General features: G+C 53.3%; 1 protein-coding gene across 1 annotated transcript in view; it reads left to right on the top strand.

Moving 5' to 3' along the window:
* The window catches only part of LOC133353877 (SLIT and NTRK-like protein 6), an 86,068-nt gene extending 68,807 nt beyond the window's left edge, over positions 1-17,261 (top strand). The window contains 3 exon segments of the mRNA XM_061570362.1: positions 10,255-12,303; positions 13,074-13,625; positions 13,627-17,261. Coding sequence (XP_061426346.1) covers positions 10,414-12,303; positions 13,074-13,625; positions 13,627-14,343 — 3,159 coding nt within the window. The 5' untranslated portion in view covers positions 10,255-10,413 and the 3' untranslated portion in view covers positions 14,344-17,261.
* Positions 17,262-18,797: the final 1,536 nt, after the last annotated feature.

Consider the following 18,797-nt stretch of genomic DNA (forward strand, 5'->3'; position numbering starts at 1 on the left):
GCTGACCTGCAAAGCGCGCCGCAGCATGAGCAGCAATGAGCACTTGCCCCAACATCCTGTGCAAGGCTACACCGGGAGGGGGACCCTTTGCTTTTGGCTGTTGTGTGTGCGTGTGTTGGGGGCAGTGACGGACTCGCTGACTGACACCTCCCCCATGGGCAGTAAATCTCTGTGTTTAATCGCCGAGAATTCTACCCAAGCAGGGAAAAAATCAATAACCGAGTTGCGTGGGGTTGGGGGGTCACTGCCCCCCCCACTCTCCTGCCGCCCCAATCCCCATCCTGGTCACGTGACCTCCACGATTGACCTCGTTTCATAATGTGCATGTGAGTGTAAGGGGGCAATTGTGGAGAGAGTTTGGATGAGTTCCCCCTCCATACCCCTCATGACCAGCTCCGGGTTTTAAGCAGCAGGGGTTTCATACCGGAATCAGTCGAGCGCGGACATTGTCTTGTCATCGGCTGCGTGCTCACTCGAGCCGCACACTCATTTGCTCGCTCGCTCACCCACTCACCCACACACACACACCCGCACAGACTCACTCAACCACACACACCCACCCACTCAGCCACAACTTACTCACACGAACTCACTCAACCACACACACACACTCACACACCCACAACTCACTCACAACTACTCACTCACACACCCACAACTCATTCACACGAACTCACTAAACCACACACACCCACTTACACACCCACAACTCACTCACACGGACTCACCCACACACACACAACAACAACAACAACCGCCATTCGCCACTAAGTGGCGGTGACGTCACCACGACGCTTGTGCCAGGCCAAGTGCACCTTGAGGCCACGTGAAGTGTCGAACGCCCGCTGGCAGGAGGTCACGGGGCAGACCCAGCAGGTGCCACGGGTCGACTGACCGAGATGACCGAGATGACTGGCTGATGCACCACCTTTGCCCCCTACTGTACCAACTTTCTGTGCTTTAGCCACCCGGCGCTCCGCTCGTTGTTGTGAGCGTCGCTCCTCCGCCCTCCGTTGTTGTTGTAGGGCGACTGCTTTCAACTGCCCAGTAGCGTCCTTCACGAGCCTCCTTCACTGAGGCCAATCTTGACACCGCTGGCACCAGTCATCGGCAAGTCCACTCAGCTCCACGTCCTCCTATACCACATCACTCCATCTCTTCTCTAGCCCGTGCCGCGCCTGTTTAGCCCCCTCGATCCGGCCGAACAAAAGCTGTTTAGGCATGCGGTGGCTGGGCATGCGGGCTACATGACCCAGCCAACGCAGCCTTGCCTGCCGGAGGAGCTCACCGATGGGACTTTGCCCAGATCTTTCAAGGATTTGTGAACTCCTCACACAATCCAGCCTGGTTAAACCCAGGATGGATCGTAGGCAGGCCAGCCTAAATGTTTCCAACTGGCGAAGATGCTCCATTAGGGGGGTCCACGTTTCGCAAGCGTAGAGAAGGGAGGGAATGACCGTGGCCGAGAAGACCTGAAGCTTCGTGCGGAGCGACAGACCAAGTAGCTTCCACACAGCGTTACGCAACCGATGAAAAGATACTGCCGCTCGACTGATTCGGAATGAGACCTCTGCTGTTAAACTGGAGCCGGTCATAAGCACACTGCCCAGGTATGGGAAACTCTCCACTCTCTCCACAACTTCCCCATCACCGATTGGGAGTTGTGGGGGTGGAGTGTCCGATGGTACAAAATACCCAGGCAGGTGCTTAGTTTTGGTGGGGCTGATGGTAAGGCCCCATCTCTTAGTGGCACGCTCCAGTCTCAGCAGCAGCGTCTCCAACTCCTCTTCTGAATGAGCAGCTATTACCAAATCATCGGCATACATAACGTGGTTGACGAATAGGGAGCCATCCCTTGATTGCACCCGGGCGTCGATCAGCCTCCCATTATATCTGTACCAAATGGAAATTCCCCCGGTACAGCTATTGAAGGCTTCACGAACTACGCAGTCGAAATAGATGTTAAATAATGTGGGAGCCAGAGGACATCCCTGTCGCACCCCAAGGTGTACAGGGAAAGGCTCCGACTCCCGGCCACGTAGTTTTACCCGGGCCCACTCACCATCATGAAGGTCCTTAATGATCGTGAGCAGAGGGTCAGGGACTCCGAAAGCACGAAGAACAACCCAGAGCCCAGGCCTATTGATGGTATCATAGGCCTTGACCAGGTCAATAAAGCAGAGATGTAGGTCTTGTTGGAATTCCCTACACCTCTGCTGTAGCAGACGGACAGAAAATATGGTATATGTGCAGGACCGCCCTTTCCTGAAACCGCATTGGGGTTCCGCAAGCCTCTCCTCAGCGTGCCTAGCAAGGCGATGTTGAATAATCCTTGCCAGGACCTTTCCCGGCACACTGAGGAGTGAGATGCCCCTGTAGTTGTTACAGTCTGTGCGGTCCCCCTTCTTAAAGAGGGGGACCACCAGGGCATGCTTCCAATCCTGCGGTACTCGTCCAGCGGTCCAGACTGTTGTTATGATGTCATATAGGGCAGTCTGTGCACAAACGCCACCCTCCCTCAGAATTTCGCTTGGGAGATCATCTCTGCCCGGTGCCTTTCCTGGTCTCAGACTCCGGATCGCCTTAAGTACTTCCTCAACAGATGGCACCTCAGCCAGCCACTCACAGGGGGTGACTTCCAATATTTGAGGCACGGCAGCCTCAGCAGGGTTATCCCCACTTTGTGCCATGATGTTTTCCTGGCTGAGAGATTTTCCCTCCCCCAGGACTTCACAGAAATGCTCAGCAAATCTGCAAACCTGTTCCTGGGGGTCGGAGATTGGATCACCGTTTTTTCCCCTAATGATGGCAATAGGTGTGGAGCTGCAGGTTACTGTTTTGATGGAGTTAAATAGTGATTTGTGATCGCGGGCCACTGAGGCAGACTCCATCTCCTCAGCAACCCGCGACCACCACCCATCCTTGCAGCGCCTTACGGCTCTCCGAACCTCCGAGCGAAGGCTGCGGTAAACCTCCTCATTCTCCGACGTGGGATGCTGTAGCCGATGAGAGTGGGCCTGTCGCTTTTTCTCAATTAACCTGAACACCTCCTCCATCAGCCAGGGTTTCTGGGGAGGTCTGGACCGCGTACCCAAAGCAGCCATTGCAGCTGCATGAGTAACAGTCTTAAACCTTCCCATTTACCCTCGACATCAGGTGGAGTGGGGGACGATGCCAACCCCAGCTGCAAGCGATAATGAAATTCTTGCTTGCAACTTTCATCAGCTGAGACCAGGCCACTTTTGGTTGGAATGGGGTCCTGGGTGTACACCCACCACCGGAGTGGAAGAATGGCAGGCGCATCTTACAGATGACTAGTCGATGGTCAGAGGGCAGATCAGCTCCACGGTAGGTCCTGGTGTCAAGGACATGGGCTCGCATCCACTGGTCCGTCACTATGTAGTCCAGCAGATGTTCTTGCTTGGACCTGGCATGCATCCATGATGTTGTGTGGATGCGCCGATGCCGGAAGAGCGTGTTGGTAATTACAAGCCCATGGGCTGCACAAAAATCTAGCAGCCTCCTACCGTTGTTATTGAGCTGATCTGGCCCATGCCTTCCAATCACTCCAGACCAGGTGCCAGCATCATGACCAACTCGGGCATTAAAGTCACCCATCAACCACACACACCCACTCACACACCCACAACTCACTCACACGAACTCACTCAACCACACACACCCACTCACACGCCAACAACTCACTCACACGGACTCATTCAACCACACACACCCACTCACCCACACACACACACCCACTCACACACCCACAACTCACTCACACGGACTCACCCACACACACACACCCACTCACACACCCACAACTCACTCACACGAACTCACTCAACCACACACACCCAGACACTCAGCCACAAACAACAACAACCGTCATTCGCCACTAAGTGGCAGTGAAAGTCACCACGGAGCTTGTGCCAGGCTGAGTTCACTTTGAGGCCACTTGAAGTGTCGAACGCCCGCTGGCAGGTGACGGGACAGACCCAGGTAGTGCCATGGGTTGGCTGACTGAGATGACTGACAGATGCATCACCACTTGTGCCCCCCCACTGTGCCAGCTTGCTGTGCTTTAGCCACCCAAAGCTCCGCTCGTTGTTGTGAGGGTCGCTCCTCTGCCCTCCGTTGTTGCTGGAGGGCGACTGCCCCCAACTACCCAGTAGCGTCCTTCACGAGCCTCCTCCTCCACACTCACACAGCCACTCACTCAAAGATCCCCCGTATAGCCTCAACAGACTGTTAGGGCAAGTGCTGGAAGCGAACACCGATAAAGGTCGACACGGCACACGAGGGAATGGGTGGCCAGCACCACGCCCGACCGCCTTTGTCTCCGGAGTGGTGATGTTTATAGACCGCATTGGGTACTTATTTGAGGCTGAGTCGACCTAGACGAGGACCAGGACCGGTTCGAACCGTGCGCTAATCACTATACTACCGCTCCCCAAACACACCCACTCATACTCATCCACTCACACACACAACACTCACCCAGAAACACACTCACCCGCTCACACACACAACAACCGCCATTCGCCACTAAGTGGCGGTGACGTCACCACGACGCTTGTGCCAGGCCAAGTGCACCTTGAGGCCACGTGAAGTGTCGAACGCCCGCTGGCAGGTCACGGGGCAGACCCAGCAGGTGCCACGGGTCGACTGACCGAGATGACCGAGATGACTGGCTGATGCACCACCTGTGCCCCCTATTGTACCAACTTGCTGTGCTTTAGCCACCCGGCGCTCCGCTCGTTGTTGTGAGCGTCGCTCCTCCGCCCTCCGTTGTTGGAGGGCGACTGCCTCCAACTGCCCAGTAGCGTCCTTCACGAGCCTCGTCCACTGAGGCCACACACACCACACACACACTCAAACACCCATTCACTCACACACTCACACACACACAACACACCCGCTCACACACACACTCACCCAATCACTCACACACTCACTCACACACGACACACACTCACCCACTCACTCACCCACTCACACTCACTCACACACTCACTCACACACGACACACCCGCTCTCACACACACTCACCCAATCACTCACACATTCACTCACTCACACACGACACCCACACTCACCCACACACACTCACTCACACACTCACTCACACACGACACACACACTCACCCACTCACACACACACAAACTCGCTCGCTCACACGCAGCGTATCAGTCGCGCGTCATTCTCTTTTCATCGGCTTGCCCAAGTAATGCTGCGTGGAAGCTGTGTGCGTGTATGTGTCTATGCGTGTGTGTCTATGCGTCTGTGTCTATGCGTGCGTGTGTGTGTCTATGCGTGTGTGTGTCTGTGTGTGTGTATATGCGTGTGTGTGTGTCTATGCGTGTGTGTGGCTGTGTGTGTGTATATGCGTGTGTGTGTGTCTGTGCGTGTGTGTGGCTGTGTGTGTGTATATGCGTGTGTGTGTCTACGCGTGTGTGTGTGTCTATGCGTGCGTGTGTGTGTCTATGCGTGTGTGTGTCTGTGTGTGTGTATATGCGTGTGTGTGTGTCTATGCGTGTGTGTGGCTGTGTGTGTGTATATGCGTGTGTGTGTGTCTGTGCGTGTGTGTGGCTGTGTGTGTGTATATGCGTGTGTGTGTGTCTGTGCGTGTGTGTGGCTGTGTGTGTGTATATGCGTGTGTGTGTGTCTGTGCGTGTGTGTGGCTGTGTGTGTGTATATGCGTGTGTGTGTGTCTGTGCGTGTGTGTGGCTGTGTGTGTGTATATGCGTGCGGAAACGCTGTTATGGGGAGTGGTAGTGTAGCGGTTAGCGCGCGCCGCGCTACAAACCCGCCAACAACCAATTAAATTCCCGCTCACGGTCACCACCAGTGACAATTATCTGAACCGGGCATGGGCCTCCCCTAGGTCGACTCAGCCTCAAATTAGTACCTAGTGCGGTGTGTAAAACATCGCCACTGGGGAGACAAAGGCAGCTTGGCATGATGCTGGCCACCCACCCCCTCGTGTGCCGTGCCGGCCTTGATAGGTGCTGCTCGCTAACAGCACTTGCCCCTACAATCCGTTCAGGCTATATGGGGGGGGGGGGGGGGGGGGTGTGTGGGAGTCTTAGTATTTGTGTAACACTGTGGATGATGCCTGGCCCTTCGCGCCATACGATGCTCCGGGTCTTCGCACCTCCGAATGGCACGTTTGGCTACGTACGGACTCCCTTTAAAGGGACATCTGCGCCGGTTTGAAACATTCAAGCTGGCCCTGCCCGACTATCCATCCTGGGTTACCTCGCCTTGGCTTGGCTTACAGTGTGAAGGCGCTCACAGATCCTCGAAAGGCATCCGCCACAGTCCCATCAGTGAGCTCCTCTGGCAGGCGACGCTGTTGTTGGATTGGCGATGGAGCCCGCATGCCCAGCCACTGCATGACAATCAAGCAGCTTCTCTTTGACCGCACTGTGCCCAGACGAATGACTTGCATTGCTACCAAATAGACTTATATAGAGACCCCAATAGGCTGACGTGTAAGTATACAGGTTCACCTCGTTTCATGCGATGAGATGTTTTTCAATAAAGGGTGCACAAAGCGAAACCTCACGAGACAGCCCGTAGCCGAGTAGGGCACACAGTAAGCAGTGCGCGCAGTCCACACAGATGGTACAAACTACACACACACTCAGTATACACACAGTGCACACAATACACACTACACACAGTACACAAAGTATGCATGCAGTACACAGTGGACACACTGGACACTGTACACAGCACACACTGGACTCTATGCATACTGTACACACACGGTAAACAGAGTCGACAATGTACACACAGTACACGCACACAGTACACACACACAGTACACACACACAGTACACACAGTACACACACACAGTACACACACACAGTGTACACACAGTACACACACAGTACACACACACAGTACACACACAGTACACACACACAGTACACACACACACAGTACACACACACAGTACACACAAACAGTACACACACAGTACACGCACACAGTACACACACACAGTACACACACAGTACACGCACACACTACACACACACAGTACACGCACACAGTACACACACACAGTACACGCACACAGTACACGCACACAGTACACGCACACAGTACACGCACACAGTACACGCACACAGTACACGCACACAGTACACATAAAGTACACATATTACACACACACAGTACACGCACACAGTACACACAAAGTACACATATTACACACACACAGTACACGCACACAGTACACGCACACAGTACACGCACACAGTACACACAAAGTACACATATTACACACACACAGTACACACACACAGTACACGCACACAGTACACGCACACAGTACACGCACAGTACACGCACACAGTACACACAAAGTACACATATTACACACACACAGTACACGCACACAGTACACACAAAGTACACATATTACACACACAGTACACACACAGTACACACACACAGTACACGCACACAGTACACGCACACAGTACACACACACCGTACACGCACACAGTACACGCACACAGTACACACAAAGTACACATATTACACACACACAGTACACACACACAGTACACACACAGTACACACACACACAGTACACACACAGTACACACACACAGTACACACACACAGTACACACACACAGTACACGCACACAGTACACACAAAGTACACATATTACACACACACAGTACACACACACAGTACACACACAGTACACACACAGTACACACACACAGTACACACACAGTACACACACAGTACACACACACAGTACACACAGTACACACACAGTACACACACACAGTACACACACAGTACACGCATACAGTACACACACACAGTACACACACAGTACACGCACACAGTACACGCACACAGTACACGCACACAGTACACACACAGCACACGCACACAGTACACGCACACAGTACACACAAAGTACACATATTACACACACACAGTACACGCACACAGTACACACAAAGTACACATATTACACACACACAGTACACGCACACAGTACACACAAAGTACACATATTACACACACACAGTACACACACACAGTACACGCACACAGTACACGCACACAGTACACACACAGTACACGCACACAGTACACGCACACAGTACACACAAAGTACACATATTACACACACACAGTACACGCACACAGTACACACAAAGTACACATATTACACACACAGTACACACACACAGTACACGCACACAGTACACGCACACAGTACACACACACAGTACACACACAGTACACATATTACACACACACAGTACACACACACAGTACACGCACACAGTACACGCACACAGTACACACAAAGTACACATATTACACACACACAGTACACACACACAGTACACGCACACAGTACACGCACACAGTACACACACAGTACACACACAGTACACGCACACAGTACACGCACACAGTACACACAAAGTACACATATTACACACACACAGTACACGCACACAGTACACACAAAGTACACATATTACACACACAGTACACACACACAGTACACGCACACAGTACACGCACACAGTACACACACAGTACACGCACACAGTACACGCACACAGTACACACAAAGTACACATATTACACACACACAGTACACGCACACAGTACACACAAAGTACACATATTACACACACACAGTACACGCACACAGTACACACACACAGTACACACACACAGTACACACACAGTACACGCACACAGTACACACAAAGTACACATATTACACACACACGCTGTTGTCACACATTCGACCGCATAGCCGAATGCATGTAGAGTAAATTCAAACTACATGGAGCGCATTTTGGGTAGAAATAGGTCATCCGAATTTACTAAAAATCGCACAAACCAGACTCGCATAAAGCGAGCAAAACAGAGATCCACAGACTCACATCGACTGTGCTGTGATTAAACCGGGTTCTGGTGGTATCAGGCCAATCAATCGAATTACCATAAACTTCCACAGAGATGCATAGACTTACACAGAAATGCATAGACTCACACAGAGATCCATAGACTTACACAGAGATCCATAGACTCACACAGAGATCCATAGACTTACACACAGATCCATAGAGTTACAAAGAGTCCCATAGACTCACACAGATATCCATAGACGTACACAGAGATCCATCAACTCACATATAGATCCATAGACTCACATTGTGATAAAACTGGGTTCCCGAGCGCAGTGAACTGATGGTCTCCAATGACTGACGGATGGACTTGCGAGAGACACTCTCTGCGGGAACATCAAAAGTTGCTTCGATGAGTTTGGCTCAATCTGCTGAAATGGCCTCAGACGTAGCAGTTATCTGATGTCCTCTTCTGGGGGCATCCCCTCGCTCACAGAATCCCCCCCCCTCCACCAATTAAATTATTTATTGGAATAAATATGAGGAGAAATCTAACTTGTTATGCCAGTGGAGGTTGTTATTGTTTGGCGTGACCTGCGACTTCACAATGAGAGCAGAGAGCGAGCGAATCGCTCTTCTCATAAATGAAACAAATTGCGGCGGAGATTTCATTCATTCGCGGTGCCAGACGCAATACAAGGCTGCTCATTCACCATTGCTGAGCTCTGCACAAGGATAAAGATCCCCCGTATAGCCTTTTAACAGACTGTTGGCGCAAGTGCTGTTAGCGAGCACCTATGAAGGCCGGCACTGCACAAGAGGGGATGGGTGGCCAACACCACACTCGTGGCCAGAATCGCAGATTCGCCTGATAATTCTGAAACACATCCCGAACAAAAGGCGTATATTTCCCAGGTCGCCTCCACAGGCTGTTGAGGCAAGTGCTGCTGGCGAGTAGTACCATGGCGCACTATGGTGATGTGGCTTGGACGAAACCCGGCCGCCTTTGTCTCACCAGGTACTCATTTGAGGCTGTGTCGATCTAGGGGAGGCCCATGACCGGTTCAGATAATCGTCACTGGTATTGGTCATGAACGGAAATCGAACCCGGATTTCTGGGCGCGTAGCGCAGCTCGCTGACCGCTACACTCCCGTTCCCCACACACATACATGTCCACAAAAGACAGTATTAGTGCACACATGCACGCAAGCGTAGACGCACACACACGCACACTCGTAGGCACATGGACACACGTATAATGATAATCTGTGTCTCCTTGTGTCTCTGTTTCTCAACCTGCCTGTCACTTCCTCTCCGCACGTCTCCCATCTCCTTTCAGACCGGCGATCCTCCCACCCACCTATCCACCTTCTTCGAGGTGTTAAGACTCTTGCTGCTCCTCATCTCAAGCTCCACCCCGACCCAGCCCCCAACCCCTTTCCCACGCCCCCCAACCCCAGCTACCCCCACCCCTCCCGACGGCGTCGCACAACGCGCAATGTCTCCCCCACCCGCTCCGCTCCCGGGCCTCGCATTGGCTGCCTACTGCATCCTGGTGTCTGCCGGGAACTCATCTCCCCTGGGAGGGCACCACTCCCCATCCTCCTCCTCGTCCACCTCCTCGACGTCACAGGCTCTGCGCTCCTTCCTGCGGGAGCCCCTGTGCCGGGAGCCGTGCTCCTGCTTTGAGCGGGAGGGCCTGCTTGAGATGAACTGCGAGGGCCGCGGCGTGACCTCCGTGGCGCGCCTCCCGGCGCCCCTCACGTCCCGTACTGGCGCCGGCGTGGCGCCGCCTCCGCCATTCTCTCTGCTCCTCGGCGGCAACTCCATCGGCCGCGTGGGGCCAGGTGACTTCGCCAACTTCTCACGCGTCTTGCTGCTCAGCCTCTCGGGCAACGGCCTCCGCGCGGCACACGACGGCGCCTTTGAGGGCCTGCGCTCGGTCCGAAAGCTCTTCCTAAGCAACAACCGCCTGGAGGTGCTACGAAACGACACCTTCCTGGGCCTGCACTCGCTCGAGTACCTGCAGGTGGACTACAACCTCGTCCGCCGCGTGCAGCCTGCCGCCTTCTCGCCACTGCCCCGCCTCAAGGTGCTCATCCTCAATGACAACGTGCTCACGGGCCTGCCGGCGCACGCCTTCCGCGGGCTGGCGCTCACCCACCTGGACCTGCGCGGTAACCGCATCAAGACGCTGCCCCTGCCCGGGCTGCTCGAGCACCTTGGCCGCCTGAGCGAACTGCAGCTTGGCGAGAACCCGTGGAATTGCTCATGCGCGTCGCTGCCCATGCGCCGCTGGCTTGAGCAGATCCCCTACTCCACGTTGGTGGGCGAAGTGATGTGCGAGTACCCATTCCGCGTGCACGGAAAGCTGCTCCGCGAGCTGTCGCGCCACGAGGTCTGCTCGCGCCGCATGATGATGCAGGCGGCAGGCGCCGGCAGGGTCCACGTGGGCGGGGGACACGGGGGCGACGCTCGAGCGGGAGGAGGAGGTTACGGAGCCGCCGACGACGATGACGACGAAGGTGAAGACGATGAACTGGGAGGTGGCGGCCTCGTGCCAAGAAGGCCGAAGCCTCCGGGCGCCCCCGCCGCCCCCAAGCCGGTGACGCCGAGCCCCACCGCCAAGCCCAGCAGCAGCATCGCCGCCGCCAACAAAACTCTGGGCCTCAACCGACCCGGGCAGAGCGATCTCTCACCCCACGCCAAGACCCCAGCGCCTTCCCCTCCCCGGGGTGCTACGCGGGCCCCTCCGCGGCCGGCACGCGTGCACACCCACGGCGATGCCGCCGCAACAACGGCCGGCCCGGCGCGACCCCCTATCCCTGTGGAGTGCCCGCGGCCGTGCCGCTGCCTCGTGCACAACGTGGACCTGGGCCTACGCGTCAATTGCCAGGAGCGGGGGCTGGGCCGCGTGGCCACCCTGCGCCCGCGGCCCTCCGACCCGCGCCAGTTCTACCTGACGGGCAACCAGCTGCACGGCGTGATGCGCGCCGACTTCCGCGGCTACTCGGGCCTGGAACTGCTGCACCTGGCCAACAACCGCATCTCCTTCGTGCAGGACGGCGCCTTCGCATCGCTGCCCTCGCTGCGCCGGCTCTACCTCAATGGCAATGATCTGGCGCGCCTCACGCCCGAGATGCTGGCCGGCCTCTCGGGCCTGCACTACCTCTACCTGGAGGGCAATGTGATCCGCGAGGTGGAGGCCGGCGCACTGGACGGCATGCGCAGTCTGCAGCTCGTCTTCCTGGGGCGCAACCTCCTGCGCTCTCTGCCCGCCGGCCTCTTCTCGGGCGCGACCCGCCTCGCACGCCTAGACCTGCGGGGCAACCACCTGGCGTGGCTCGCAGCACGCGCCGTGCTTGAGCCCGTCACGGGGTTTGTGCAGGTGCGTGGCAACGGGCACTGCCGTGGCGGTGGTAGTGGTGAAGATGGTGGTGGTGGTGGTAGCAATGATGGTGGCCTGGTGTCCCAGGCATCTGAACATTGAGCGAGCATGGATGAGATGCTGGCTTTCAACCAAGGTTTTTGCTACTGCCTGTGATTAAACTGGGTTCCCTAGTCTAGTGAGTTAATGGTCTCAACCGTAACCCTGCACGTAATTTGACTAAATGTAATCTCTGAGTATTGAAACATTGGCGTTGACTGCCATATGAAGAACGGAGATGGGACAGTTCTTCAGGGTGACATGTATGTATCTCAGAGGTAGGTCTATGATATACGCTTCTTCCGTGGGCCATTCTCTAACATGGAGCACTAAACTGCTCTGCGCTCCGTTCCTTCGCATCACAATGGTAGCACGATCTGGATTAAACAGAAAATAAAATAAAACAATGCAATTTGTAAGAGGCGCAGCATTTCACAATACAAATGGCTGTGATATTTGAGAGGCATGGAGCCAAGTTCAGGCGTTAGAGATCGAGGGCCTTTCAGAAATATTTAATGCTGTCCCGAAGAAACGACTCCCGGCAGTGACCATGGTCCCTGCTCCATGGAGTAGAGAGTGGGGGGGGGGGGGAGGTTTTGAGTCGCGCTGCTGCTACCACTGATGCCGCCACTGCCACCACTGCTGCAGAGAGTTCCAGCACGATGAGCATGTAGCGCAGGGCAACGTGAGTGGAGAATGTTTGTTGTGTGTGCATGTGTGGCCCGGTGCAGGTGGACCTGCAGGAGAACCCGTGGGACTGCTCTTGCCCGCTGGCCGAGCTGCGCCGCTGGGCCGTGCGGCTCAGCAGCGGCGTGCTCGTGGGCGGCCTGACCTGCGAGTCACCAGAGGAGCTGGCCGGCCGAGACTTGCGCTCCGTGCCGCTGGACACGCTGTGCCCCAACCGCACGCGCGGGCCTCTGCCGGTCCCGGCCGGTGGGGGCCACGCCGGCAGTAACACCAGCGTCCTGCTCGGTACCGGCACCAACGACAGTGGCGACGGTCGCAACAGCAGTGGGGGCGCCGGCAATAGGAGCGGCTCGGGCATTTGGATGGTGCCCACATGGCCGCAGGTGGAGGCCACTACCTGTGTGGGCACGGCCGCCCCCGCTTGGGCTTCCGTCCCTACGGGACCCGTTCCCCTCTCCGTGCTCATTCTGGGCCTGCTGCTCGTTCTGCTGTGTGCCGTCTTCGTGGCCGCCGGCTGGCTCGTGTTCGTCTTGCGGCGGCGGCGGTGCCGGCGGAGGAGGAGGAGGAGGGGGGGTGGCGGCAGCGGGGCCGGCCTGCAGGGGTCGGCGGAGGAACGGGCGCACGAGGCTCCAGGACGACGCCAAGCGCTCCTCCAAGGTGGCGGGGGAAGGCGTGGGAGGGGGTGGCAGCGGCCGCGTAGGAGGAGGACCAGGGGGAGGGGTGGACTTCTTCGAGCCGGAGGGCGGCGCCATATCTGTGTATGACCCGCGCTCGACCACCCCCAACCTCCTGCAGGAGAACCCCATCTACAACCCCCATGGGGACGACGAGGAGGAGGACGACGAAGACGATGACGATGATGAAGACGACGACGACACCGTGGTGGCCAACAAGGGGGGGGAGGCTGCCAGCACCGAGACCCCGCTCCGGCATGGCACGGCTGTCTCGGCGCCTAGGCACGCCGGTGGCCTGCACGAGCTCTCGTGCCACGCACTGCGCTGTGACGAGCGGCTGCGCTACTGCGAGGTGCGCGGCGCAGATGCGCCTTTCCGCCGCCTGGCCGAGGAGCGGCCCTCGGCCTCCATGGGGGCGGCTGAAGCCGTGGCCAAGGGCGGGTGCGGCGGGGAGTACCTGGAGCTGCGGGTACGGCTGCAACAGCAGCAGCATCAGCAGCATCATCATCAGCAGCAACAACAGCATCAGCAACAACATCATCATCAGCTACAACAGCAGCAACAGAATCAGCAGCAGCATCAAGCCGAGACGGATTACCTGGAGGTTCTGCAAGGCCAGGTAGCTCTCAGCCACCTGTGACAATTCACTTCCCTTCTCACGTCTCTCCCATCTACGTAGGAAATGTATACTATTGTTATAAATTTTCTACCAAGCCCATATCTTACAGAGAGGGGACCCTCGCCCATAAACTTCTGGCAGTCCATCAGTACTGGCTCAAGCAAGCCCCCCTCACTCTGAATAATGAGTCATTGAATGTTGCAAACGGTTCAGGGTTTGCTTTGTGTTTAACCCAATGCTGCCGGGAGTGTGTGCTCCAAGAAGTTCCGCGATGCCGATGGGATATTTGAGTGACTGAAGCCTCCTTGCCACCGAGACGTGGGCTCATCAGTTACCATTTTTTTGTCCTCCGTGCCCATAAATGTTGAGTCAAAACCCTCCAGCCAGGTAGACTTGGCCCGTCGTTGTCTCTCTCGGGTGGACAGTGGGTCCCCTATTGAGGTGACTCTCCACGTTCCACATGTCTACGTCACAGATCAGCCTTTCCAGAAAGGGCGAAAACTGATTTTAAATATATCGACCAGTTAAGGACATCGAAGTGAGTTCCTGCACAAATGAGCAGTGATTGGGGCACTCGTGCTCATTTCCATTTACAGCCCTGCAGAGCCAGTGGCGGAAATTCCACGTTTTAATGACAGCGACGAGTATAAACTGTATAAGATGATCACTGTTGATCTTGCCCACAATGTGGTTCTTCTTTTATTGACCGCAGAAGGACGGTGGGTTGAGTAAAGCCCTCCTAACCAGAATTTGAACTTGGAATATCATCATCATCACCATCATCCCTCTATGTGAAATAAAACGAGCATTGCTTTATGAAAAAGTTATTGTATATTTTGCTATGTGGAGAGAACGGACACCAACATGGGAATCTGAAATATCCACCAGTAGATAAGAAGGGAGAAGCTTTGTCTTGTCTTTCTCATAACTGGTGAGTGAATAAGAGGTGACCTGCTCACATGAACCGATGTTAAAGTCACCACCTTTGCAGGGTTTGACCGTGGTCAGTCCAGGACATTGGCATCCTCTGTGTTCGAGTGTCAGCAGAGTTGATTTGTACTGAGATATTGGTCCCGGTTGTTGCCGTGTTGAACTTTCTTTGCAGGATACTGCACGGCTTTGACGACTTCGCGCTGACCGAGAGACCGCGTCCATCCAGTTTGTTTGTGTGCCGGGATTGGTGGTGAACCAGAGCAATGCGCGTGGACATGCCAACGTGCGTGAAATCAGAAAACGTTTCAGGAAATTGTAAGTTCATTTTCTGACATTCAGATCAAGACAGCTGGGATTTGCAAGTTTCTGGCAACACTGTCAGAGAAACGTGTGGGTTTCTGGGAAGTGTAAGAAACACTTTCAAGGCTCATCATCTGCACTTTGAAGTCTCTGGAGATGTCTCGAGTTTCAATCAATGCGGGCGGGTTTCCCACTTTGGCACTGTGGTCAATGAATGAGCCAATAATTAGGCAGAAGCTTCTGAATTTTTATGCAATTTCTGGCGTTTTTTGTTAAAAAACGTCTTGGCTGAAGCATTTTTTTTTTATCTACAAATGTGAGTCAATCGTTTTCAACTCTCTTTATGAAATCAGGACACCTCGCCGAGCCTCAGCAATGTACTCGGGATGCTCGGGTAATTCCTGTCCATCCATTTCAATTACGCGAGGGAGGAACGCAGAAGTGCCCAGATGACGCCCGTGCACGCAAACGTGGAGAGTGCTTCAACAATGTTACCACCACACAAGCAACATGACCTTACCCTGGCTCGGCCTACTCGCTGTGCTGGCCTTCACGCGAATGACATATTCCTCACGTAAATCATCATCTTGACGGGCCGTGTCTCCTATTCGTGAACCACCAACCCCCTCCTTCACCCCCCGTCTCTACAGGTCAGGAAAGGCTCAGTGAGTCCCAAGACTATTTGTCAGGAGGGACCTGCTTGCGAGATGTTTGGCCGATTCCATACTAAAGTCATCTTTTGTGCACGAGAAAACCCATGGAGACGCACGTCAAAATACGGGAGGATAACCTGCTGCACTGCCTTCTAAAAACACCACATCGCTCCATCTATGAGTGATCCACCAACTCCACCCCCCGAGTCTTTCTGGATTACGGAACTGCATAATTGATGATCGTGGGAGGATGTTGGTAAGTGTTGGACCATGTCGGAATGAGTTGTGACCTTGATTAATGATCCACCGAAACGACATGCCAATTAAAAGCTCGCGATCACTTCCACGAGACGAACCTGGAACACGGAGGAGACCTGTGTGACGTTTCGAGCAGATACCTTAATGATTCAGAGTTGATTTTGTTTTTTTTGTTCGGGGCTTGGGCCACGATGTAAATGTGGCGGTCAAATGTGCGTGTCATAATACCATTCGACATAGCCACCAAACAGTTAAACGTGTTAAATGGTGTACAAGTTTTTATCGTAATATTTAATCATGGTTTTAACTCACCAGTAGAGAACGATTCTCACAGGCATATTTAATTTGTTTGGCTCTCGTCAGATGGCGGAGGGTCTTACGACACGAATCTGGCCCGCATCTTGACGTGGGGCCAGCCTACTCGTAAAAAATAAATTCCGATTCAAAGTAATAACAAACTGCGGAAAAAAAACCCTGCTACTGCTGTGCGTTAGCAGCGTGTGAATGTTAAACCGCAGGACACATTCCCCAGGAATGTACATTATCAATCGGAGTGAGTGCAGCGAAACGTGATGCAAGATCTTTATACTTAATAAATGGGAATTTGCAATGCACATACCAGCAGATGTTGCCCATATATATATATATGTAGATATATTAATGATCATTATTTTATGACTGCGTTCCCACGGTTAGTGTGGAGTAGTTATTAATGAGCTTAAGCGGAGCTGGCCAGTCGGCGATTGTGGTCAGACGCAGCAGCATACATTAGGCACATGACAATTCCTCAATTTTATTATCAATTAAAATTCCACTATTACACTCATGGCGCGTGCGTCAAACCATGTGTGTGTGTGTGTTTGTGTGAGGATCGATTATTTGTGATGGATGTGTTTGTGGTTTTTGTTAAACTTGATACTGCCATAGAGTCACATCCTACGGATTCACTCCACTGTGGATCCTACGGATTCACTCCACTGTGGATCCTACAGATTCACTCCACTGTGGATCCTACAGATTCACTCCAGTGTGGATCCTACAGATTCACTCCACTGTGGATCCTACAGATTTCAACTCCTACAGTTTCTACATATTTCCACCATAAAACGTCCATAGAATACCACCACGACATAATCTACAACATACCAAAACAATTCTATAGAATGCACAAACCCTGACATTCCAATCAGCCTGGGTCGTTCAAATCTGTGCTGCAACTTGTAATTCAGTCCTACAAAGTAACACCCTTACCAGATCTTAGTCCAAATCAACCCCTGCCACCCGAACACGGATTGCAATTCCCGAACTGTCTGGGTCAATGCTACCTAGCGGCTTGAGTTGTAATTATAACTCTTGCTCTGACATTAACCATAGCTTTTGCAATCGCTCATACCTTAACCGTAGGCATTAACCCCCCAGCTCTAACGATAACACAAGCAATCTGACTCTATTCTTGATAGGTTAGCAATTCTGTCCAGAGTCCATTTGTGATTGGAAATTCTGACGATTTGTAAAATTACAGTGGTGTTAATTGATAGAGGATTAAACGTGTTAAAGGGCACCACGGTGGTGATATGTTTACTACCTCCCCTGGTATACAGGAGGTCGCGGGTTCGATCCCTACCGTGATGCCTGTATACTGTAGTTGGAGTTTGCGTGTCTCTCTCCCCATGGTCGCGTGGGTTATTCTCTGGGTACTCCGGTATTTCCCTCTACATGTGTTAAAAGTATTTGGCTGCTAAAATTTGCACGTGATAATCCACTTCATTGAGCTATTATTGATGGGCAGGTTGCTTCTGAAAAAGAAGAGCTATATTACTCATTGGGCCTTACCTGGAATAAAAATAGTTTATAAAAAAATAGTTTAGTTTATGTGAATCAAGTGCTTTCAGTTAGCTATGGAATGGTTTTTTTCAACCTTTTAGCCAACTTTCTTAATATCTATGGAACATTGTTGCCAGTATCAAAATGATGAAACAATATGTGGAGGTTCTTCCCTTTTTAGCAATAAAATAGGAAGTGTAAAGACGTGCAAACACCAAAGAGATACCTTTTGCAAGGCATCAAGTCTGCATTAACCACACCTACTTGTGGAAAAACATGCAATTATGCTCTGGTAATATAGCTCAACCCGAACGCTAAATGCTCCTGATACTTGCATTGTCTTTGTATTGTTCGCCTTTTTCCGTTCGAGGGTCTAACACTGGTGCAGAGACGTGGCCATGAACAAGGCTGTCAGGTGTAGGCTAATCAGTTGCCAAGACAATACATACATTATCAGAACATGTTTGCATGTGTTGCCACAAGTACATGTGGTTAATGCAGACTTGA

The sequence above is a fragment of the Lethenteron reissneri genome, chromosome 45, assembly GCF_015708825.2.
Source record: "Lethenteron reissneri isolate LAM-NWPU_2019-01 chromosome 45, ASM1570882v1, whole genome shotgun sequence".
In the NCBI taxonomy this organism is placed as follows: domain Eukaryota; kingdom Metazoa; phylum Chordata; class Hyperoartia; order Petromyzontiformes; family Petromyzontidae; genus Lethenteron; species Lethenteron reissneri.